The sequence below is a fragment of the Artemia sp. Qi Xiang Cuo genome, chromosome 2 (assembly GCF_049724085.1).
Source record: "Artemia sp. Qi Xiang Cuo chromosome 2, ASM4972408v1, whole genome shotgun sequence".
In the NCBI taxonomy this organism is placed as follows: domain Eukaryota; kingdom Metazoa; phylum Arthropoda; class Branchiopoda; order Anostraca; family Artemiidae; genus Artemia; species Artemia sp. Qi Xiang Cuo.
Genome location: NC_142795.1, coordinates 10,860,425 through 10,886,963, shown reverse-complemented (window position 1 = coordinate 10,886,963; position 26,539 = coordinate 10,860,425). Strand labels below are relative to the sequence as shown.

At 36.9% G+C, this 26,539-nt stretch overlaps 1 protein-coding gene across 1 annotated transcript in view; it reads left to right on the top strand.

Annotated features, from left to right (window-relative positions):
• S6kII (Ribosomal protein S6 kinase II) overlaps window positions 1-26,539 on the top strand; it is a 245,358-nt gene that overhangs the window by 9,488 nt on the left and 209,331 nt on the right. Inside the window, exons 2-3 of the mRNA XM_089105528.1 lie at window positions 13,506-13,582; window positions 19,831-19,863. Coding sequence (XP_088961654.1) covers window positions 13,520-13,582; window positions 19,831-19,863 — 96 coding nt within the window. The 5' untranslated portion in view covers window positions 13,506-13,519. The remainder of the gene's footprint in view (window positions 1-13,505; window positions 13,583-19,830; window positions 19,864-26,539) is intronic.

Here is a 26,539-nt window from a genome sequence, read left to right as displayed (position 1 = left end):
GGCTATCTCAAATTTTTTATTGGATGTGTTTAGGAGAATGATGGGCGTGGGGGGGCTAGTTGGCCTCCAGTCACTTGACTATTAAAAAGGGCACTGGCCCTTTGAATTTCCAATCGAATGAGCTTTTTTTGAAGCTTCTACAACAACGCCTTCTTGAAAAACCTTATATGCCCCCAGGGCATAACTTAAAACCCTTGCCATGAGGGATGTGGGGGAGTGTCCTCCTCAAAAACGTATTTTCTATCTGGAAATCAACTACGCTGAACAAAATGGCTATCTCAAAATTTTGATTGGATGTGTTTCGGGGAATGGTGGGCTTAGGGGGGGGCCAGTTGCCCTCCAATCACTTTCAACTATTAAAAAGGACGCTAGAACTCTCAATTTCCAATCGAATGAGCCACTTTTGAAGTTTTTACGACGACCCCTTCCTTCTGAAGTGCCCAGATCTAAAGGAAAAAAAAATAATAATAGATAGTACATTGTGCCAACATTGTTCTTATATGCCCTTAGGGCATAACTCAAAACCCTTGCCCCGAGGGTTGTGGGGGAGTGTAACATATTTTCTATCTGAAAATCAACTACGCTGAACAAAATGGCTATTTCAAAATTTTGATTGGATGTGTTTGGGGAAATGATGGGCGTGGGGAGAGGGGGGGGGCTAGTTGCCCTCCAATCACTTTCAAACATTGAAAAGGGCACTAGCCCTTTGAATTTCCAATCGAATGAGCCTTTTTTGAAGTTTCTACAACAACGCCTACTATAAAAACCTTATATGCCCCCAGGGCATAACTTAGAGGGTTGTGGGGGAGTGTCCTCCTCAAAATATATTTTCTATCTGGAAATCAAGTACGCTGAACCAAATGGCTATCTCAAAATTTTTATTGGATGTGTTTGGGGGAATGATGGGCGTGGGGGGGGGGGGCTAGTTGCCCTCCGATCACTTTCGACTATTAAAAAGGGTACTAGCCCTTTGAATTTCCAATCGAATGAGCCTGTTTTGAAGTTTTTACGACAATGCCTTCTATAAAAACCTTATATGGCCCCAGGGCATAACTGAAAACCCTTGCCCTGAGGGTTGTGGGGGAGTGTCCTCCTCAAAAACATATTTTCTATCTGTACATCAATTACGCTGAACAAAATGGCTTTCTCAAAATTTTGATTGGATGTGTTTGGGGGAATGATGGGCATGGGGGTGGGGGCTAGTTGCCCTCCAATCCCTTTCGACTATGAAAAAGGGCATCATCCACTCCAATTTCCAATCGAATGAGCCCTTTTCGAAGTTTCTACGACAACTCCTTTGATACGAAGTGCCCGGCTGAAGAAAAAAACAAAAACAAAAACAAACCCACATTGTTCTTTACTTTTATCTAATGACACATATAGCCGGAACAAAAGAAGCATGCAATGGATGAGTGATGGCCTAAAAGTTGTCTGTAGCGACATAGATTGTTTAATGTCAAAATCCCATGAGATGAAATATGCCCTCTTAACAGAACAAACAGACGTTTATGCTTGACGTTTTTTTGCAAGATAAAACTTAAGTGGACCAACATGTTTCTTGGAGATGTTCAGATACGTGATTACACTTTGATCACCAACTCATTTAAAACAGGAGGAAGAGGAATAGCCATATTTATCTAAACCCCCTTAATATAGGAGACATTGATATTGATTCAAACCATCAGTCATATGTTGAGAAAATGTGGATTTCAGTTCTCTCACCTCTTGGACCCTTTCACATAGGTTGGATGTACAGAATTCCCAGTTCCCCCAGCCTTGAGTTGTCCCTTCTTTCTATTAGTATATCAATTGAAAATAAAATGAAGCTTTAAAGCGATATGATTATTGTTTGTGACTTCAATCTCCTGCATATTCATTGGGTCACTGTATCTGCATTCTCAGAAAATAGTTTAATAAAATCATTCCTGGAATGTCTATTTAATCACTCCCTGTATCAGCCAGTTAGTGTCTTGACTATATAAAGAGAAGTTCAAAACCCTTCTAGTCTAAAACCTACTGCATCATTGGCGCTTTACTGAAAACTATATGTATTTTGAACAGTTTTGGAAAGTACAAATAAAATCAAACTGAATGTTTGATATATAATACTATTAAATATTCAAAGATCATCAGTTCAAAATTTTATTTCACTGTAATTTTTTTTTTTTCAATGCTGTAATAATGGGCAGCGCAATCGCGCTGCCTAAGTAAAGAACGATGTTGCCACAATGTATTATTTATTTATTTTTGTTTTTTTTTGTTTTTTTATACCAGGGCACTTCGTACCGAAGGAGTTGTCGTAGAAACTTCAGAAATAGCTCATTCGTTTGGAAATGGGAGTGGCTAGTGCCCCCCCCCCCCCAAACACATCCAATCAAAATTTTGAGATATCCATTTTGTTCAGCATAGTTGGTTTCCCGATAGAAAATATATCTTTGAGCAAGGGTTTTAAGTTATGCTCTGGGGGCATATAAGAACGATTTTGGCACAATGTATTATTTATTATTTTTTTCCTTTGGAGCAGGGCACTTCGTATCGAAGAAGTTGTCGTAGAAACTTCGAAAAAGGCTCATTCAATTGGAAATTGGAGTGGCTTGTGCTCTTTTTAATAGTCGAAAGTGATTGGGAGGTGACTAACACCCCTTCCACGCCCACCAATTCCCCAAACACATGCAATCAAAATTTTGAGATAGCCATTTTGTTCAGCGTAGTTGATTTCCAGGTAGAAATTATGTTTTCAAGGAGGAAACTCCCCCACAGCCCTCAGGGCAAGTGTTGTAAGTTATGCCCTGGGGGAATATAAAATTTTTATAGAAGGCGTTGTCGTAGAAACTTCAAAAAAGGCTCATTCGACTGGAAATTCAAAGGGCTAGTGCCCTTTTTGATAGTCGAAAGTGATTGGAGGGCAACTAACCCCCCTCTCACGCCCACATTTTCCCAAAACACATCCAATCAAAATTTTGAGATAGCCATTTTGTTCAACGTAGTTTTAAGTTCTGGAAATCATACCTTTGAGCAGGACACTCCCCCCACAGTCTTCAGGGCAAGGGTTATAAGCTTTGCCCTGGGGGCATATAAGTTTTTATTGAAATCTTTGTCGTAGAAAAGAGCTCATTCAATTGGAAATTCACGGGTCTTTGAGGATGACAACCCTCCCACATCCCTCAGGGCAAGGGTTGTAAGTTATGCCCTGGGGGCATATAAGGTTTTCATAGAACGTGTTGTCGTAGAAACTTCAAAAAGGGCTCATTCGATTGGATATTCAAAGGTCTAGTGCCCTTTTAATAGTCGAAAGTGATTTGAGGGCAACTAACCCCCCTCTCTAGCCCACCATTTCCCCAAACATATCCAGTCAAAATTTTTAGATAGCCATTTTGTTCCACACAGTTTAAAGTTGAGGAAATTATACCTTTGAGCAGGACACCCCCCCCACAGTCTTCAGGGCAAGGGTTATAAGCTTTGCCCTGGGGGCATATAAGTTTTTATTGAAATCTTTGTCGTAGAAAAGAGCTCATTCAATTGGAAATTCAAAGGTCTAGTGCCCTTTTTAATAGTCGAAAGTGATTTGAGGGCAACCAACCCCCCTCTTACGCCCACCGTTCCCCCACACACATCCAATCAAAATTTTTAGATAGCCATTTTGTTCAGGGTAGTTGATTTCCAGATAGAAATCATGTTTTTGAGGAGGACACTCCCCCACAGCCCTCAGGGCAAGGGTTGTAAGTTACGCCCTGGGGGCATATGCGGTTTTTATAGAAAGTGTTTTCTCAGAAACTTCAAAAAGGGCTCATTCGGTTGAAAACTGAAATGGCTAGTGCCCTTTTTAATAGTCGAAAGTAATTGGAAGGCAAGTAACACTCCTTCCACATCGACCATTTCCCCAAACACATCCAATCTAAATTTTGAGATGGCCATTTTGTTCCACGCAGTTTAAAGTTCAGGAAATTATACCTTTGAGCAGGACACCCCCCATCACAGTCTTCAGGGCAAGGGTTATAAGTTGTGCCCTGGGGGCATATAAGTTTTTATTGATTTTTTTTTTGTCGTAGAAACTTGAAAAAGAGCTCTTTCGATTGGAAATTCAAAGGGCTACTGCCCCTTTTTAATAGTCGAAAGTGATTTTAGGGCAACTAAACCCACTCTCACGCCCACCTTTTCCCCTAACACATCCAATCAAAATTTTTAGATAGACATTTTATTCAACGTAGTGGAAAGTTTTGGAAATTAGGTCTTTAAGGATGACAACTCCTCCCCCCATAACCCTCAGGGCAAGAGTTGTAAGTTATGCCCTTGGGCGATGCAAGGTTTTTATAGAAAGCGATGTATTAAAAACATCAAAAGGGCTCATCCAATTGGAAACTGAAAGGGCTAGTGCCCTTTTAATAGTCGAAAGTGATTGAAGGGTAATTAACCCCCCTCTCACGCCCACCATTTCCCCAAACACATCAATCAAAGTTTTGGGAAATCCCTTTTGTTCAACGTAGTCGAAAGTTCTGGGAATTAGGTCTTTTAGGATGATAAACCCATCAAAGCCCTCAGCGTAACTGTTTGAAGTTATACCTGGTAGGAACGTAAGGTTTCTGTAGATATTTTTGCAGAAATTTCAAAATGGGCTCATTTGTTTCGAAATTCAATTTGCCCTCTTTAACAGTCGAAAGTGAGTGGAGAGTAATTGACCCCCTTTCACGCCCACCATTTCCCCAAACACATTCAATCAAAGTTTAGAGATAGCCATTTTGTTCAGCGTAGTTGAAAGTTCTGGAAATTAGGTCTTTGAGGATTACAACCCCAGCCCTCAGGGCAAGGGTTGTAAGTTATGCCCTGGGGGCATATGAGGTTTTATGTAGAAACTTAAAAATGGCTCATTCGAATAAAAATTGAAAGGGCTAGTGCCTTTTTTAATAGTTGAAAGTAATTGGAGAGCGACAAACGCCACTCTCATGCCCACCATTTTCCCAAACACATCCAATCAAAATTTTGAGATAGTCATTTTGTTTAACGTAGTTGAAAGTTCTGGAAATTATGTGTTAGAGGATGACAACCACCCTCAAAGCCCTCAGGGTAAGTGTTGTAATTTATGCCCTGGGGGCATATAAGATGTTTATAGAAAGCGGTGTCGTAGAAACTAAAAAAGGGCTCATTCGATTGGAAATCGAAAGGCCAAAAAAAACAAATGAAAAAAAAAATTACAAATGAATGTGCATTGTCAGTTTAATATACATATACTGATATTTAGTAATCAAAAATGTTAATATTATTTGATTTATTAAAGTTATAAAAGTAAAAACATTTATATTTTTTTTAGTTAAGTGCAAATTATGTTCTGGCCTTGGGAAGGCATAGGGGTTTTGACACAACTTATGTTAATTTCTGCTCGTTTTGAGTTTGACTCCGTTATTTATTGTAATTTCTGTTCGTTTTGGGTTTGATTTATTTATTGATGTTGATTTGCGGTATTTTCACGCTTGATAGATTATTTGATTTTATTTTTGCTCATTTTCTGTTTAATGGAGTTCTTTACTTTTCTTTGAAAAACTTATTTTGTGGAAAAAGTTGTTTTTTATTAATAACTGAAAAAGAAAATATTTGTAACATAATTTGTTTTCAGTAAAGCATCAATGATATAGTAAGCTTTAGGATTTTACAGTTAGGGAAGGGGGCAGTATCCCAACTCTTGTTTGTAGCGAAGCTATATTTGTTTTGAACAGTCTTGGAAAGAACTAATAAAATTAAAACGAATATTTGATATATAGCATAATGATATTAATTGCTGATTGCTCATCAGTTCAAAATTTCATTTTACTCTAATTTTTAAGTTTATTTTCAATGTTGTAATTTCAATGTGTACAAAAGAAAATATTTGTATTATAAATCGTTTTCAGTAGAGATTTTTATCGTTTTCAGAGAGATTCAGCTCTCGTTTGTAGAGATTTTTGTTTGTTTCAAGTTTGATTTGCATACTCAATTTAAGTTTCAATCGTTTTAAGATTTATTTATTCATTTATATTAGTACCAATTGTATGTTTGTTTGCTATGATTGTTTATTTAATTTCTGCTTTGTTTTGGGTTTGATTTATACTTCAATAGCAAAATATTTTTGTTTGTTTTAAGCTTGATTTGCTTATTCAACTTAAGCTTTACTCATTTAAGGTTTACTTAATCATTTATATTAGTACCTGTTCTATGTTTTTTTTGCTATGCTGATTTATTTAGTTTCTGTATGTTTTGAATTTTTATTTATTCTTAATAGTAATTTCTGGTCTTTTTGAGTTTGAGTTATTCTAGTTTTCTATTTCTTCTGATCTTAAGTTTAATGTTGCCTTTACTTTTCTTTAAAATTCTTTTTTGGAAGGTTTAAAAAAATGATTTCTGTTTGTTTTTGATTGCCAGAGTTTCAAGTTTTTCAAAGTTCCCTATTTCAAAACAATTTTTATTCCAAAATAAATTAATAGTTTTGGCAAGAACTAATAAAATTAAACTAAATATTTAATATATAATAATATTATTGGTTGAAAGCTCAACAGCTCAAGATTTTGTTTCACCCAGGGCTGACGCTTCTAGGCCCAAGCGTTTTTCTGGGAAATCCTCAAAACTTTGGTAATAATGAAAGCTGCAGGGCCTAGTGGGCCTATTGGTAAATCCTTGTCTGGTTTCACTGCAATTTTTATTTTATTTTCAATGTTGTAATAAGTACAAAAGTGAATATTTGTACCGTAATATAAATCGTTTTAGTAAAGCGTGAAATACACAGTAGGTCTTATATTTTTACCCTTAGGGAAATGAGCAATAGCCATACTCATGTTTATAGTGAAGAAGTTTTGGAAAGAGCTAATAAAATTAAACTGAATTCCCATGATTTTTGGAATAGAATACTGTTAAAAATTTTTTTAGTTGGGGGGGGGGGGCTTGGAGGGAGGGCAATGTGTCAGATCTCATGATTTTTGGATTAAAATATTGCTAAACCTTTTTCTTGGGGTGGGGAGGGGGGCAGGCCATGGAAGGAGGGCCATGGGTCAGTTCCCATGATTTATCATTGATAATTTCTTTAGGGAGGGAGGATTATCGGACTATGGAGGACTAGGAGTCAGCTCCCATAAGTCTTGAAATAAAATATCGTTAATATTTTTTTTGGGGGGGTGGGGGGTCGGGTCCTGAAGGGCCAGGGAAGATGAGTTGCCATAATTTTTGGAATAAAGTATCGTTAAAAAGTTGTTATTATTATTTTGTTTTTTTTTGTTGGGAGGGGGGGGGTTGGTCCACGCAGAGAAGGCCAAGTGTAAGCTCGCTTAAGTTTTGGAATAAAATATTGTTCATAAGTTTTTTGAGTGGGGGTGGGGGTTTGGCTTATCTGATGTTTGAACTATTTTCAAAACCCTTGCATAAGAACCTTATATACCCCCTGGACATAACATATAACACTTGCCCAGGGTTCTGAGGGTTTGTGTTGACTGTGGAGTTTTTGTTAACTGCTCTATTGACTTATTTAAAAAAAAATGGCTATCTAAAAAATTCAATCAGATGGATTTGAGGTAAAGAAGGCAGGAGGGCTAATTGCTCTCCGGTCCCTTTTGACTCTTAAAAAGGGGGCTAGAACTTTCAATTTCTAATAGAATGAGCCTCCAACGAAGTTATACAATCATTCCTTCCATAAAAACCTTGTTTGCCCCTGGGTTCTGGGGGGCTGTGTAAAACCCAGACTTACTACTATATGATCTTTAGTCTGTTTTGGACAAAATAAAAGCTCAAAATTGTGATTGGACGCATTTGGGGAAAAGATGGTCGGGGGGGCTAGTTGCCATCAGATTATTTTCGACTCTTTAAAAGGGAACTAGCATAGAAATTTAAATTTCTAGTCATTTGAGTCCCCTCCGAAGTTTACCTCTTCCATAAGAACCTTATATGCCTCTGGGCACAATTTACAATCCTTCTCCCGGGATCTGGGGAGATCATGTTGACCCCAAAGTTTTCGTTATCCGATTGCTGGACTATTTAAAAAGATGGTTATCTCAAAATTTTGATTGAATACGTTTGGGGAAAAGAGAGTGTGTGTGAGGGGGTAGTTGCCCTCCTTTCACTTTTGACTGTTAAAAAAGTAACTAGAACTTTCAATTTCCCATCAAATAAGCCACCTCTGAAGTTTATACGACTACTCCTTACATAAAAACCTTAATTAACTCCTTACGTAAAAACTTTTAATTGCCCCCAGTGAATAACTTACAACACTTGCCCACTGGCTGTAGGGGTTGTGTCAAACCCGGAGTTTTTGTTATTTTATCTCCAAACTATTTAGAACAAAATGGCTATCTCAATTTTTTTTCGGATGCATTTGGGGAAAAAAAGGCCTTGAGGAAGGGGGGGGGCTTGTAGCGCTCTGATCACTTTTAAACTTAAAAAGGGCACTATAAATTGCGATTTACAATCGAATGAGCCCCTCTGAAGTTTATACTACCACCCCTTCCATAAAAACCTTATATGCTTTGGGGGCATAACTTACAAAGCTTGCCCCCGGGTTCTGGGGGGGGCTGTGTTATCCCTGGAGTTTTGTTTATATGATTTTTGGTCAATTTTGAACAAAATGGCTGTATAAATAATTCGATCTGATGCATGTGGGGAAGAGGGCTAGTGGGGAGGGGGGCTAGTTGTCATCGGATCACTTTTGACTTAAAAACAGAACTAGAACTTTGAATTTCTAATCATTTGAGTCCCCTCCTAAGTTTATATGACCACCTCTTCCGTAAAACCTTATATACCCCGTGGAGCACAAGTTACAACCCTTAGTTCCCCCGTGCTCTGGAGTGGTATGTTGATGCCGAAGTTTTTGTTATTTGATCGTTGGACAATTTCAAAGAAAAGGGGTATCTCAAATCCATCGGATGCATTTAAGGAAAAGAGGGTGTAGGGGGGCCCTTCGATCACTTTTGACTCTTAAAAAGGTACCTTAATTTCCAATCAAATGAGCTACCTCTGAACTTTATACGACCACCCCTTACATAAAAACTTATGTGACCCCGGGGCATAACTTAAAACACTTGCCGCTGGGCTCTTGGACGTTGTGTCAACCCTGGAGTTATGTTATCTGATGTTTGAACTATTTTCAATAACATGCTTATCTCAAAATTATTATTGGATAGGTTTGGGGAAAAAGGGACAGGGGGCTAGTTGACCTCCGATCTCTTTTGACTTTCAAAAAATGAACTAGAACTTTCACTTTCCAATTAAAGGAATTCCTTCTTAAGTTTAAACGAGCAGCCCTTCCATAAAAACCATATATGCCCCCAGGGCATAACTTACAACGCCTGTCTCTGTGTTGTGTCCACCCCGGAGTTTTTGTTATCTAATCCTTGAACTAAAATTAAAATTTTTATCGGATGTATTTGGGGAAAGAAGGTCGTGGGGGCTATTTGCCCTCCAATCGCTTTTGGCTTCTAAAAAGGGCACTATAGCTTCTGATTTCCATTCGAACGACGCCCTTCGAAGTTTATACTACCATCCCTTCCATATGACGCTCCTCTGGGAAAAAAAGGTTGAGCCTTATGGCCTTGAGCTTGGTGGGGGGGGGGGGGGCTAGTTGCCATCGGATCACATGACTTCTAAAAAGGAACTGGAAATTTTAATTTTAAATCATTTGTGTCTCCTTCGAAGTTTATACGACAACCTTTTTCGTAAAAACCTTATATACCCCCAGGCATTAGTTACAATCTTTCCCCCGGGTTTCGGGGGGAGGAGGTTATGTTGGCCCCGAAGTTTGGTCATCTGATTGTTGGACTGTTTCAAATCAAATGGCTATCTCAAAATTTTGATCGGATGCGTTTGGGGAAAAGAGGAGGGGGGGGGGGTATATGCCCGCCAATCATTTTTGATGACTTAAAAAGATAAATAGAAATTTCAATTTCCAATCAAATGATCCACCTGTGATGTTTATACGACCATCCCTTACATAAAAGCTTATCTGCCCCCGGGGCACAGCTTACAACACTTCCCCTGGGCTCTGGTATTGTGTTGATCCCTGAGTTTTGTTATTTGATCTTTAAACTATTTTAAACAAAATGGCTATCTCAAAATTTTAATCAGATACATTTGTGGAAAAAGCAGCCTTGGGGGTGGGCTAGTTACCCTAAGATCACTTTTGACTCTTACAAAAAGGCACTAGAAATTCTGATTACAATCGAATTAGCCCCCTCCGAAGTTTATACAACCATCTCTTTCCTAAAAACCTTACATGCCCCCGGGGCATAATTTAAAGCACTTGCCCCCAGGTTCTGGTGGGATGTGTTATCCCTGGGGTCTTTGTTATATGATTTTTGGTCTATTTTGAACAAAATGGCTAGCCTATATAAAATATTTGACTAGACGCATTTGGGTAAAACAGGGCTGGTGGGGGGGGGTCTAGTTGCCATCAAAATCACTTTTGACTTAAATGGGAATTAGAACTTTCCATTTCTGATCATTTGACTCCCTCCCGGGGTTAATACGACCGCTTCTTCCATAAAAACTATATGCCCCCAGAGCATAAGTTACAACCCTTCCCCTGGGCTCTGGGGGGGGGTATTTTGACCCCGAAGTTTTTTTGTCTAATCGCTGGACTATTTCAAACGAACTGGCATTCTCAAAATTTTGATTTGATGCATTTCGGGAAAAGAGGGTGTGTGGAGGGTTGATGCCCTCCGATACCTTTTGTCTCATACAAAGGTAACTAGAACTTTCAGTTTTCAATCAAATTAGCCACCTCTGAAGTTTATAAGACCTCTCCTTAAATAAAACCTTATATGCCCCCGGGGCATAACTTAAAATACTTGTCCCCCATCTCTGGGGGTTTGTGTCGACCTTGGAGTTTTTATTATCTGATGTTTGAACTATTTTTAACAAAATGTTTGTCTCAAAATTTTTATCTGAAGGGTTTGGGGAATAAAGGGCGTGAGGAGGGGGAGTTAATTGCCCTTTGTTCTCTTTTGACTTTTTAATACTGAACTAGAACTTTCAGTTTCCAATCAAATGAGCCCTTTCTGAAGTTTATACTAGCATCCATTCTATAAGAACCAAATATGCCCCCAGGCATATTTATGCCCACAGGGAACCAAATATCCCCCCAGGGCCCGGCGGACGCCGGGCCCTGGGGGGTTGTATCGGCCCCAGAGTTTTTGTTACATGATATTTGAAATATTTTTAACAAAATGGCTATCTCAAAATTTTTATAGGATGTATTTGGGGAAGAAAGGGCGTGAGGGGGGGGGGACCAGTTGCCCTCCGATCACTCTTGACTCTTAAAAGGGCACTAGAATTCCCGATTTTCAATCGAATGAGCCCCTTTGAAGTTTGTACGACGACCTCTTCCATATGAAGTGCCTCTGGAAAAAAAAATATAAAACATTGGAGCGGTATGACCTTTACTATAGGCAACGCTATAGCGTTGCCTCCGATTTGTGACCAACATTTTTTGCTGTTAAGACACAGATAGTTGTAAGTAACCCCCTAAAATAAATTAGCTTGTTGAACGGGAAAAAATAATGACCGTTGAATTAAATAAAATTGGAAATAAGTACATAGAAAAATTAACGTTGCATTATTTTGCAAAAGTTAAAATTCTATTTAAAGAGCTGGGTTTATAATGGAAGTGAAGAGCAACATTGAAACTTAACACAATCATAAATTAATCCATGTTTGAGGAGGGCTGCCCTCCTTGTTAACCTGCTGCTATTTACGCTGAATTCTGGTTTTTTGTCCCCATGGCTTTAGTGACAACTATTCAAGCACAAGATTAATTGTAATGAGAGAAAATGAACAGAAATGTGAAAGAAAGTGTAAAATCAATAAATGAATAATGTAGTCAAACTTAAATGGATAGTGTTGTGAAGCGTTATTTGTGGAATTTGGAGGTTGTAGTCGTAAATGCCTTTATTCTCCCTTTATAGGGGAGATAAACTCTGGCCCTAAGGTAATTAAACTTTGGTAGCGTGCCTTAGGCTATGACCGAACTAATTTGGCGTACCGACTGGGTATGTTCGAGAGGCTGGGTATGTTCTGGGTATGTTTATACCACAATAGTATAAACAAGAGTAGGGTTATTTTAAGCCATATATTTTGAACACTTAGGTTTTTATCATGTTGCGCTGCCTAAATAAAGAGCAAAGTGGGCACAATGTATTATTTGTTTGATTTTTTTTTCATCAAGGCACTTTTTACAGAAGGAGTCATCATAGAAACTTCAGAAGGGGCTTTTTTGACTGACAATTCCAGTAACCCTTTTAAGAGTCAAAAGTGATTGAAGGACAACTAGTCCCCTTGCCACAGAGCCTTTTTTCCCAAAGACATCTAATCAAAATTTTGAATAAGACACCTTGTTCAGCAGAGTTGAGATGTCCAATAACTATGTCTCTGTGGATGACAACCACTCTCCCCCCAGAGCCCTTGGGAAAGGTCTGTAAGCTATACAATTCACCTGTTGTTTACATACGCTATATTATTTGTTATTAAGGAAGAAGGGTATTTTTGACCTTGTGTCCAAAAAGGTCAAGGGCATTCAGGTGAAGCTTTCAGGGAATGATGAACTAAATCAAAACACATTATGTGCATGTGGGTGATCAAGAGGAATGACATGGAGTATTAAGTCGGAACTTCAGGGGATGGTCAATTAACCAAATGGCAATATATGCACACTCCTACTATTGCTACTACTCCTACCACCAAGACTACTACTACTGCTACTGCAGCCACTAAATCCATTGTGACTACTACTAAGACTAACGATATTAAGTTCAAAGTTTCAGGAAACTTTGAGGGTGAAGTTGAACTAAATCAAAACACACTATGTGCATGCTGGTTGTCGAAACGTCGCATCGAGACAATACCTTAGGAATGGCTTAAATTTTAAGTGGAAAATTCCAGGGCATGATGGGTTGATGTTCAACTGATCAAAAAGCAATATATGTATACTGCTACTGCTGTTACTACTTCTACTACTACCATTATTCTTATTGCAACTATTATGACACCTACTACTACTAAGGCTAAGTGTATGAAGGTGAAAACTTCAGGGAATATTGAGGGGAAAGTTGAAATAATTCAAAACACAGCATATCCCAGGAATAGCTTAGGGTATTAAGTTGGAACCTCCAGGAGACGATCACTTGACAGAAAGACAATACGTGCATGCTACTGCCAACACAAATACTACGTCTATTTTTACTAATACTAAGGCTAAGCATATTAAAGTGAAAATTTAATAAATTGTTTGGGGGGAGGGGGGACGGGAAGAAGGGAAATTAAATTAGAACACACTATATACATACAGTTTGTTGAAAGGGTGTATCAGCAATATATTAGGAACTGCTTAGAGTATTAAGTTTAAACTTCAAGAGCAGGATGAGAGAACTGGCCAAAAGGCAATAGGCAAATACTATTACTGCTGATAATATTAGAATAGAAGGAATATAGGCTATAACTATTACCCTTACACAGTCTGTTTTATGTGTACTTTTTGATGTTTGAATATGCTTCTCTTTTTATAGAATACAAATTGGAGATGCCACTTGCAAATTTGCAAGACCCGTGGCTAGATATGCCAGTAGATGCTGATACAAGTGAGGTAAGTCATTTCCCATATGATGTTTCTTACTGTGTTTAACATTTACTGATGATTGTCAATTAGCATCCAAAGAAATATTCTTTGATACGTTTTGTCATTTAAAAAAGTAATAAATAATTGGAAATTGTGTTTGGTTGAGCTCGCTCCCAACTTTATACACTGCATTGTTCTGTAAGACATGGCTTGGAGAAACAGTAAATGGGGAAAATACTATTCTTTGAAAGACACACAATGCTAGATTTTCGGTTTACGAGGGATCAGTGGTGGACCATACTACGCAGAGGGCTGCCACTAGGTCCCTAAGGTCTGTAAAACTGAAAAAGTTCCCTGAAAGTCTATAAAACTGCTCTCAAAGCCCTAAAAGTCCATTTTTACAAGATTAAGCCATATCAATACTTCAGCTGAGAGGTTTTTTTTATGTTAGTGACCATTAGGGTCCTGAAGACCGCATGATAATTTCAAGGCTACGGCGTCCAGGTATTCCTGATAATGATGGACGAAAAGATTTGATGTTCTTTGCCTCTGGAGTCACTTAAGCTGCTGGTCTTTTTTTATATTTGTCGTTTAAATATTTACTACCGGAGGTTCGACTTTTTTTATCAGCTCGCTCTTTATGGATTAATAACTTCACCAAAGTAGCTATTGATGTCAAACCCTTATGTAACTAATCCTTATGTCATCGCTGCAGGGGAAAATGGCCTCAGTTTGAAAAGTACATCACTGGAATCACCACGTCTGAAAACCCTTAACTAGAGGTTTATAGCCCCTCTCCAAAAACAAATAAAAATAAAATAGCAGCACTATTATGTTTCCATTTTTATACCCGTGCCCTTAGAGGATTGTTCGATCGTAGTAATGCGCCAGATAAGAGCCATAGGCCACAAAAACGGCGCTTTTTGTGCCGTCTTTAGACCGAGTTGAGCTATGAGATTGGTAGACCTTCCTTACAGAGGTATTTTTAGGCGGGTTCTATGGTATGAATGTGACTTTGATCTTGCTAAAGATGGTGCCATGAGCTGCAGATAGATTGCCTTATCTCCATCAACTTAATTTTATTAGTTTTAGTATTAGATTGCTATACATAAGTAATGGCTTGTAACATATTTCTCTGGGCCTATACTATGTAGTGTGAGGTTTTGAGTTCAAGTCTTGTACTCGTACTTTTTTACTGCATATGCTGTCAAAGTAATACGTAGGACTTGGGCAGGTTACTTTCAGTATTTTTCAGCTTTGGCAGTACTTCTCAGTAGTAAATTACTCTCCCATCATCAATAGAAACAACGACTATGAAACAAGAATGACTTTTCAAGTTGCGAAAGTTATGTCGAGCACCTGAGAGAGCTGGAAAAAAGAGTGAAGAAGAACAAAGGAAACTTGCTGAAAAAGAAAAGCAAATGCTCACTGAGCTTTCTTCCAGCAAGCAAACAATAGAGGCTCTTGAAAAGTCATCGTAAAAAAAATAAGCCACTGGGTACAAGGAGCAAGCTACTGACAAGATTTTAAAGAAGCCAGAAATCGACATGCATTGAGAAATGCAATTGAAAATGCATTGCATTGAAAATGTGCATTGAGAAGAAAAACCTGATTGACATTCAGCTCACCCAAACCATGTTGGATGGGTGACTTTTGTTACACACCCAAGAGAAAAAGGAAATAGCCACTGTTGAAAGTAATCAGGTACTTATGCGGAAATTAAGGCAGTTGTTGATAATTGCACTTCTGAATGTCTGCAAGAAGCAAACCCAAAAACAAATGATTTTGAAATGTAATAGTCTTGTGATGATTTTCTGGTCATTAACCAAAGTAGCTCCTTGATTATTCTTCTAATTTTTGTACCTTCATGGTTGAGAATCAAGAAAAAAACAAACCTGAGAAGAAAGCCAAAGAGTCGAGTCATCTTGATGTTATCCATGTCTTTCCATAAGACGATGATGAGATAACGATTTGAATATCGTGTTTATGTTGATTGTGTTATTTATACCATAGACAACAGCTAAATCAGGTCCCCATTGGTCCCTTTTTTGGTGTCAAGAAGGCTCCTAAACGTGCCCTTTTCTACAAAAAAAACGCCTATAGTCCCTAATTTTTATTCCTTGAACCAGTGGTAGCCGTGTCATACAAATTGTGTGCTTGTTGTTGGTTTAGGCGCTTATTAGCTACATGTACATTTTTGAACTTACTCGGAAATTATTCTGAAGTTTTTTTGGAAATATAGAAATTCTTGGGAAAACTCAGAAGTACTCAGGAGCTTTTGCTGTGGAAATATACTTTTTAGACGTTGGATATGAGATATCTGATCCACTGGGTCAAAGTTATCGAGGTAGTCAGACCTCAAGCACGATTGCAAAGATAGAAATTACTGATTGAATACCGGTATAGTCTTTGACTTATTTATGCCATGTTAAAACTTATGGCAACCATGCCGTAAGCAGTCCGCGAACCCGTGTTGCATAGCCTGCGATTGGTGGTAACCCATTAATCGAAATCTGAAATGGTAACCCATTAATTATATTAATTCATTGAAATGGTAACCCATTAATTCAAAACTGAAAGCCTATAATTCTTAGATAAAACAAAACATGAAACGAGAAAAGTATACGCAGCCATCTAATTTTACTTCATACAGCATGCTAAATTTTGAAGTAGCCTTACTTTAAAACAGTTTATTCAGATCCGAGATAGAAGAAAATGAGTAAAAATCCTTAAGTTTTACAAATTTAACAGATAAATGAGAACCTATGGTTTGATTGTTAAATTTGACTAAAAAGACAAAGAACTTTTTCATCCCTTTTGTTGGCAAGCTTTTCAATGAAAGCGGGCAGCCCCACAAAAAAAACTCTCGAAAGTGGCGAAATTGTTCGAATGAATTATCGTTTGAGCGATTTAGTTGCTTTGAGAGTTCCGTGAGGTGCTACCCGATTTGATTGGAAAGCTAGTCGACAAAGGGGGCGCCAAAATTATTTATTTTTTCAGTCAAATTTCACAGTACAGTAAAGAATGTGCTTCAGTCATTCAATGAAAAAGTCATTCAATGAAAAAAATGTCATTCATTTATTTCCCTTTTCATCAAAATAAATAATTTTTTTTATATGCAAATTCTCAAAGATACCGATGACAATATACACCTGAGGCCAGCGCTTTACTCAAAACTGAGCTTGCTTGAATTTTTTTTTAGATAACTATAATTGTATGCTAAAAGTTATCAATATTATAGTCGGTGAAAGACTATTAAGAGCCTTATAAATAATTTTCTTAGGGCTTAAATAATTTCTAAGACCACACTGGCTAATCATGACAAAACGAAACAATAGTAAAAAAAGAGAAAAACGAGGATTATAATGAACTAATTAATTCTGATCGTTTTTACTTAAATATTAAAAAAAATCACATTTTGCAACCTAACCTAATCTCTGATGATGTTTTACCTGGAAAGCGTTTAGCTTTTAAAAATGCTCTGTATAAATTAAAAAATTGAATTCCCATTCAGTACTGTATTTTTTCATTCAGTTACCCTTTCACCGTTACATGGAGAGGGTCTTCAAATTTTAGTTGCGTTTCGTTTCAAGGTTTGAAAAAATTTTTTTTATAGTATCCATGGAGTTTTATTAGTAATTTTGATGTTATTATCCTGCACTGAGGACGGTCAAGTGGAGGTCTTGACCGAAATATTTGCATTTTAGTTCATATGTTTCACTGGCTTGTATAATCCTCGTTTTTCTCTTTTTTTACTATTGTTTCGTTTTGTTCTTAGGGCTTTATGTGGAATTTTCTTCTCCCAAGAACTTCTTGTTTTCTAGGGCCTGTTGTGTGTTCAATAAAGCGCTAGCTTTTAGAATTCTACTGACATAGGAAGATACCATGACTTAGTTTATTTGAACTTGTTTTCTTAGATACGTTTGCTTTTTTACATCCCTAAGAAAAGCTTTGTAAAAAAATAATACTTAATTTGGAATCAGCAGAAAAAGCCAATTCTTTTGATGTATTGATTAGTATCAAAATTTCCCTTTTAGAGTTTTGGTTACTATCAGGCCGAGTCGTTCCTCCCTTACAGTTCCTTAGTACGAACTGTTTAATATTGGATAGCCAATGCCCAATACAACATGCACTAGCCAATCATATATATTCTGCATAGGTGGATTCTGAATCATTTGGGCTTCTCATTGTAATTTTACCGACATTTGGTTAGTATAAGATCGTTGAATTTGACGTCCTCGAATAGAAAGTTTGGATTCTTCAGCTTCCAATTCCTCAGTCAACTATTTGACTAATTAAATTATTTAATCAGGGAGTTATTTGACTAATTATTTTTAAACTGAGATTAATTTGACTGGTATCTGAACCTGGCTCCCCAATGACCCCTGGTATCTGGCTTTAAAATTCTTCCACTGCCTTAATCATAAAAAAAACGGCACAAGTTCAGAATAAGCTTGATTTTGCTAAAAAATCTTACTTAGATTGACAGTAATTTACTTTGAAATGGAATTTAATTTTAAGAGGGGGAGGGGCAGCTTTTATCTGCTTTACCTTCGACTTTTTTGAGTCATGAAACAGTATATTGAGACTTAATAAAAGACTGTATTCGTTCGAAATTAATTCCTGTTATATGTTTTAATATTCTATTTATCAAATGTTTTTCATATGCTGGAATGCTTTAAAATATAAGAATGTTTTGTTATCTTATGTGAATTAACGTTTATTGGAAAATACGAAAATATACTGGGAAGTTAAAAAAAGAAGGTTTTTGGGGAGGGATAGAGAGGGCACTTGCCCTGGGTGTAGAAATTGTGAGGGCAAAATGTCTAATCAATAATCTAACGGTTATAAATAATCATTTTGTTATTTTTGTAATTCTATTTTTATTAAAATAAAATAGAGGGCGCAGTTAATAAATGAACATAATTAATAAAATATTAATTAATTGATATAATAAAAAAAGAAAATAATGAAATAATGATAATCAAAATAACAAAATTAAAATAATTAATAATAATTAAATAATTTTAACAATAAGTTAAAAAAATTAACAATAAACAGTTAATTAATTAATAAGTTGAGAAATAATTTTTTATTTGTTAGTTTGTTTTTTTTTGTAAGAGAGGGTGGGGGGGGTTCTAATCAAGGTCTTTACCCGGGCGCAAGAGAGGCCAGAACCGCTATGGGCCCTTACGCATGCCCTGAGTGTGGTTTTATCAATGAAAGTGTTTTATATTTGATATTTAAGGCTGAAACATTGAAGGATTTAATAGACAACTTTTTTTAGTATGGGAAATATATTGATGAGTGGCTCATGAGTGTGGTTAGAAGTGAATGTTTTGATGCTACTAGTTGACTGGGGAGACTCCTCAGGGCAAAATTGGAGCATGTTGAAAATTGTTTGGTATCGAAGAAGAGAGGCGATTGATGAGTGGCTCATAAGTGTGGTTAAAAAGTAAATTTTTTGATGCTACTAGTTTACTGGGGAGACTCCTCAGGGCAAGTTTGAAGCATGTTGAAAATTTTTTGGTATCGCACTGAAGAAGAGAGGCGTTTGTCCTCTCGAAATATTCGCTTTTTTGTGTTTTTTCAGTATTTTCATTTGGCCTTTAAAAACCCCATTTTTGCTCGTTTTTCTTTCTTTATGTTTGGTATTACAAGCTAGTTTTTATGCATACATATTTTTTGATAAAATATTCTTGACAAGTTTCAAAACAGATAATGTTCAAGATATTGGCAAGCTGAAATGAAAAGTTTAAGTAGCGTGTATGTTGTAGCATGTATCTCAGGACCATCATATATTTTTAAGTCCTTCTAGTTTAGTTTTAAGCTATTATTTCTTTTTAATATTGATAATTAGGTTTGATTTGAAGCCAAACATTGCAGTTTTTAATAAGATTACTATTGAAACCATAAACTTATAGACAGGGTTGTATTCAGGATTTTTTTTCCGAGGGGGAGAGGTTACACAAGGATTTTTTTCGGGGGGGGGGGTATAAAAAAAACTTCAAAAAACGCATAAAAATTGTTTATATTCATTTTTGTTCCGTTTTTACGAGTCGGACAAATATATTGGGGGAGGTTCAAACCCCCTACCACCACCCAAACCCCCCCCCCCCAACCCCCCACCCCCACCGGATACGGCCTTGCTATAGACTATATTAAGTTAAGTAATTGGTTAATTATTGTTAAAGAGCTGAAACATGTGTTTTGGCTCTTTTCTACCAGTTTTGACTTACTGCGTGGAATTGCTCTAATGATTAATTTTCTTTCAGACACACAGCAGTGCAGACATGCTTACTGATGAGGTAAGCTAAATTTATTCTTTCATAGATAGATAGATAGATTTATTCACACGAAAGCCCTATTGGGCCATGGTTACACACAACAAACAAGCAAAAAAAAAGAATACAACAACAAACCGTAAGCTGACAAAACACTGAAACTGATTACGCAATAAAATCTTCACGATACCTCATACCGACTCGGACGAACATTCCAATATTATTTAAATCTAAATAAGAACTACTTTTCAAAATTTCCAAAATCCAATCTCTTCCCCCGACTTCCCTATCAAATATTTCCAGCCGCAATTCCCTCAATTCTTTACATTCCCCTAAAAATGATGCAAAGATTCATATGTCTCTCCACACACAGGGCCACTGTAAGGACTATCCCTCAATCTAGTCCTCACTAAGTATTTTCTTTGTTCTTCTAGAGGCATAAATTCCCCCTTACAGACATTACCGATTTTAAATCTTCTGGGCTTCATCCTACTTTAGATACATTTCTTCGCCCCAGTTCTCTTTGACCGCCGCATAGAGCCCCCGGGACGGCCTTCTCAGCTTGCCAAACCTGAACTTCCTGAGACTCTAACCTAATAGTAACTAATCTAGATACAGTCCCTATCATATACCATATATAACGATAAGTTTAGACCCTCCGTTAAAGTGCTTCTCCCAGTCGGTAAGAAAGGTCTAGTGTTCTTACTATTACCATAGACCTTAGTGCCTAATGGGCCACATGGGGTGTCAGTGAGTGGCCTCTTATCTTCCTTTTAATGGACTGCTGCACAGATGGCCCCCCACTCTGGGATGAGACTCGTCTAAAGGTTCTTCTGTCACTTTCGTTCATCCTACGGAGCGGGTTTTTTGGTTTTCCTCGGTGACGGGTGCCTTCCGGTTGCCAATGACGGAGCATATTTGGAAGTCTATGATCTGGCATGCGCAAGATATTTCCTAGGTATCGCCATCTTTGTTGTCTTACAACGGAGCAACGATGTCGGGTTGGTCTGTGCGGGTACGAATCTTGTCGTTGGTGGCATGCTCTCTTCAGCTGATCCTTAGGATCCAGTGAGTTCGTTAGTATCGTTCTTACTGTAGTGATGAAATATTTGTAACCTGATTGGCATCTGTAAAATAAAATATAATGAAAAATATATTGATTGCATATAATAATATAATATGGAATTTATAGTAGAGTATAGTGAATATAATTACATAAAATGAAATATAATCATAGAAAATCGTTCTTCTAAAAATAATCATAAAAGATGCTAATGCATAATCCCTATGTAATTCAGGGCCGTGTCAGCCATTATCGAACCCTTGGCCCAATATTGCCAAGCGGAGATCAATCCAATGGGCAACCACTTTGTATTTAATTATACAAAATAATGACTAAATAGAATAAATTCTATATAAAACGAACTTAATAATAGGATATAGAATGACATAATGGTGTACTCTATACAATATTTTTTTTTCATTTTTTTTCTCTTGCTAAAACTAGAATATATTTATTTTTAGCACGTGTACTTTCGTTATTGTAAAAATAAGACGACCGAGCGGGCAGCTAGTTTTTTTTTCTGCTCGATGGAAACAGCCGATAATGATGTATTTAGTCGTCAAGCTACTACTTTCATAGGTTAGGTAATCGTTAAAGAGGTTGGGGGAACCTGTGTCTGAACTTACTGTAAATATTTGAATAAAAATTTCTCCTGGGCTCTGGGGGGGGGGGGGTATGTTGACCCCGAAGTTTTTCTTTTGTACCTGATCGTTGGACTATTTCAAACAAACTGGCAATCTCAAATTTTTGATCGGATGCATTTGGGGAAAAGAGGGTATGTGGAGGGGGGGGGGTTGATGCCCTCCGATACCTTTTGTCTCATAAAAAGGTAACTAGAACCTTCGGTTTCCAATCCAATGAGCCACCTCTGAAGTTTATAAGGCCTCTCCTTAAATAAAAACCTTATATGCCCCCGGGGCATAACTTAAAATACTTGCCCACTGGCTCTGGGGGTTTTTGTCGACCTTGGAGTTTTTGTTGTCTGATGTTTGAACTATTTTTAACAAAATGGTTGTCTCAAAATTTTTATCTGATGGGTTCGGGGAATAAAGGGTGTGGGGAGGGGGGCTAATTGCCCTTTGATCTCTTGACTTTTTAATAGTGACCTAGAATTTTCAATTTCCAATCTAATGAACCCCTTCTGAAATTTATATGAGCAGCCCTTCTATAAGAACCATATATGTCCCCAGGGCATAACTTACACCGCCTCCCCGGGCCCGGGGAAGTTGAATCGGCCCTGGAGTTTTTGTCGTCAAGCTACTACTTTCATCGGTTGGGTAATCGTTAAAGAGGTTTGGGGGAACCTGTGTCTGAACTGACTGTAAATATTTGTATAAAAATTTGGCGGGCAGGTTTTGTTTAGGGCCAGTGCGCTAAGAAGTTGATTATGTTTGAGAAATGCAAAATTCCGAGTTTTGAAGCGCATTTGCCTCTTATTGATAGTCTTCTTTCTCGTGTTTGCAAGATGGCCTCAGTTTAATTGTAAATGGAAATTCAACAGATTTGCTGTTGAATTTGTCTTGGTAGATGTGTCTTGGTAGGCTGTTGGTTTAAACTCTAAAATGCAAAGACCCCCCAAGTTAAAATCTTCTTATTCTAGCAGAAGGTACGAAGTAAATCTGAGCTTTTTAATTCAAGTTGTAAGACGTAGATGAGAAGGAAAAATTATAGGATGATTTCTAAGAGAACTCCAATCAGTATAAAACGCAACCCTTATAAGGAATTATATATTCAACCACAAACGATAGTAATTTGTAAGCAAAATGTAGAATTCCTTATAAGACGTGTGAATCACATGAAACACTTTTATTTCTCTTGTGGCTTTATTTAAGATTAAGAACTTTAATTGCTTCACGTAACAATTTGCATTTCATATTTGGGGCTTTGCAGTAGCTCCCTCTTTACAAAAATATCACCTTAAAAAAAGTAAATACCGAATGAAATTGTTTCGCTGTCCTAAGAGAATAGTACGTATATTAACAGTTATACCCAATAAGGTGCTAAAACGTTTGAAAATGCCACTTTCATTTCCAGAATTGACGGGTGTTAAACGCAGCAACAAAATTAATCTAAGCCACAGAGCACGACGCGATACCTTACAACTTTTGAGCCGTTGTTTCTCTGACTTCTCAAAATAATTTTTATTTATCTGTTTATTAAAAAAAACATCCTACTTTTTCTTTTTTTATTATAAATGTATTCAATCATGTAGAGATGACTATTTTTTAGGGAGGGGGGGGGAACTGTGGCACTCTCTTCCCTCTGAACGTCCCTGACTGTATTAATATTGTAATAGTAATAATAATAATATTTAATTATGACCCACTCACATCACAAGATAAATAGGCTAGTGGAGTAAACGCTAAAAAAAAAAAAAAAAAAAAAATTGATTCAAAAACGAAAATCAAAAATAACATTAAATAAAAAAAAATGACCAATAGAAATTAAACAACAATAACATTAAATAAATAAAATTAATAAGACATACGGATCAAACCATGATGAGGCGACAAACGCCGAAACGCTGTTTCCGAAAGCTTTTCGTGTAAATCAATCAGCTTCTCAGTAATATTCGGAAGGTAAAACTTATTTATTATTTTTAGATTCCTATACCAAAGAGGAAGATATTTACAAAAATGGAAATAAGCCACTGGAATATCAATAAAACCCTTTTTTCTAAAAATCAAACAGTTCGTGGTAACGAACTGTAAGTAAGGAGCGACCCGGCTCAATGGTAATTGAAACTCTAGAAAATGGGTTTTTGATAGCAATAGATACATCAAAAGAATTAAATTTAATTCTTGATTTCAAATATATAACTTTCATCCGGTTAAACCCTATCTATACAAAGTTCGGTACCTGAAAAAATTTATCCCATTGTCGAAAAAAAGGTGGAAGGTCCCCAACAAGTTATAGAATTTTAATGGAAATCACACCATCATATTAAGCGTATCAGAGAACCCTACTGTAGAGGTTTCAAGCTCCTATCTACAAAAATGTGGAATTTTGCATTTTTTGTCAGAAGAAAGATCACACATTGTTTTTTTTTTCCCCAGGGGTGATCTTATCGACCCAGTGGTCCTAGAATATCGTAGGAGGACTCATTGGAACGGAAATTAAAAGTTCTAGTGCCCTTTTTAAGTGACCCAAAACAATGGAGGGCAACTAGGCCCCCTCCCACGCTCATTTTTTCCCAAAGTCACCTCAACAAAATTTTGATAGAGCCATTTTGTTCAGCATGGTTGAAAATATGATAACTATGTCCTTTAGGATGACTTAATCCCCCGAAATCCCCGGCGGGAGGGCTGAAAGCTATGAACTTTACCCAATGTTAACATATAGTATTGGTTATTAGGAAGTATACAGACGTTTTCAGGGGGGATTTTTTCTGGTAGTAGGGGGGTGTATGGGTTGGGGGCTATTTGTGAAGATTTTTCCACGAAGAAAGTCTCCATAGGCGAAGGGACATTGCTTTGAAGGGGGCGCCGGATTTCCCAGCATTATTTAAAAAAAAAGATCAGAAATTAAATAAAAAAAAAAAACAAGTTTTTCAACTGAAAGTAAGGAATAGCATCAAAACTTAAAACGAACAGAAAATATTACGTGCATGATTGGGTTCACCCCCTAGTCAATACCTCGCTCTTTAAGCCAAAGATTTTTTAGTACTTTCATTAGAGCTATTTATTCTAATTAACGACCTTTGTGATTAAGGGGTCATTTTTAAAGAATTGGAACAATATTCGAACATCAGCTTACATAGCTAGGTATCCAATAGGGGGCGATCCCCATAAAATACGTATTAAAAATATATGAAGATAGAAATTCGTTACTTAAGTTAATTCGTAAGTAACGTATATTTATTACTAATAAAAAAGTTCATAAATAAAATTCAACAAGTTTCGAGAAAGCCATTTAACCAAATAAAAGTAAAATTAATATTCAAATTTTGTTGTAATTATTCATGTACGGTTAGCCAAAATAAAAACCTGAGTTAATTCAAAAACGTTCAAAAATTAAATAAAAAAAAAGTTTCTTTTAAACGAAAGTAAGAAACGACGTTAAAACTTAAAACGAACAAAAAATTATTCCGTATACGAGAGGGGCTGTCCCCTCCTCAACGCCTCACTTTTTACGCTAAAGTTTGACTTTCTCACAACTCAATTTTTTTAAACAATAAAAAACTTTAGCGTAAAGAGCGAGGCGTTGAGGAGGGGACAGCCCATTTCATATACGGAATAATTTCTGTTCGTTTTTAGTTTTAACGTCGTTCCTTACTTTCAGTTAAAAAAAACTTGTTTTTTTTATTTAATATGGGTAAAGCCCAGAAAGATAAAGAACAGAATGATCTGAGCAAGTAGAATAAAGCTTTCCAAGGGCAATACGACTATATATGCCTCGATTGGTTACAAATTCAGAGTAACCAAGGAGGTTACTAAGTTCTAAAAACTAAAAAAACTTTCCGTCCTTCATGTAGATTCGATGCGGTGGTTGGGTATTACACTCACCGAAAACCTTAAAACTTTTCGTAAACGTGCCGCCCGGGATGCTAGAACAAAGATCATTAAAGATAATTTAAACAATAAATTAAAAGAATTAAACAATAAACAGTTAATTAATTAATAAGTTTCAGAGTCATTTCATAAATTTCAGAGTAACCAATGATGTTATCTTTAAATGATCTTTGTTCTAGCGTCCCGGGCGGCACGTTCACGAAAAGTTTTAAGGTTTTCGGTGAGTGTAATACCCAACCACCGCATCGAATGTACATGAAGGATGGAAAGTTTTTTAGAACTTAGAGGTTTAAGAGGGGATGCAAAATTGAAAGAAAGACATTCTAATTTACCAACGTTAAGCGAAAGACCGATTTTAGTAAAAAAAAAAAGAAACTTTATGAACCATCTGCGATAGTCTGAGTTTAGACCGACTAATTAGAAGAATATCATCAGCATAAGCAAGGTATGAAATATCAATTAAACCAACAAAACACATAGCAGAAATATTCTCAAGAATACGAGAAATACAAAACTTAAAAATTCTTGGAGATTATACTCTGCCCTGCCGTACACTTTGACGAGCAGGGACAATAAAAGAAGAAAAGACGCCGTTAGTTTTAATTCGAAGATAAGATTTACCAAACTTAATATCTAAACTTAAGAAGAAAAGTAAGTGAAAGGGTAATGCCGTGACTATAAAGAGAGTAAAGAGCCTGACTGTGTACAATACTATCGAAAGCCATAGGAAGATCAAGGGCACAAACGTGAAGACCATGCCCTTTATCTGAAGCATATTTAAGAAGGCAAGCCAGAGCACGGTGAGCGTGCTGGCAACCAATGCCAGACCGCTGGTTCTCCCCAAAATTAGCATCCAAATTGATGAAAGGAAGTAGGTTATATTCAAGAATTTTACTAAGATTACAGGCAACCGTGACAGGCCTGTAAGAAAAACAGTCCAATGGACTCTTACCTCGTTTAAGAACAGATGTGACGGTTCCACACAAAAAGCTATCACGAACAAGAGAACAACAAATACACGTTTGGAAAGCAACTGTAAATGGAAAAAAAACGGGCAATTTATTTTAAGATGATAAACTCTAATTCCGTCAACTCCAAGAGAGCTTGATTTCGCTTTCTTAACAGA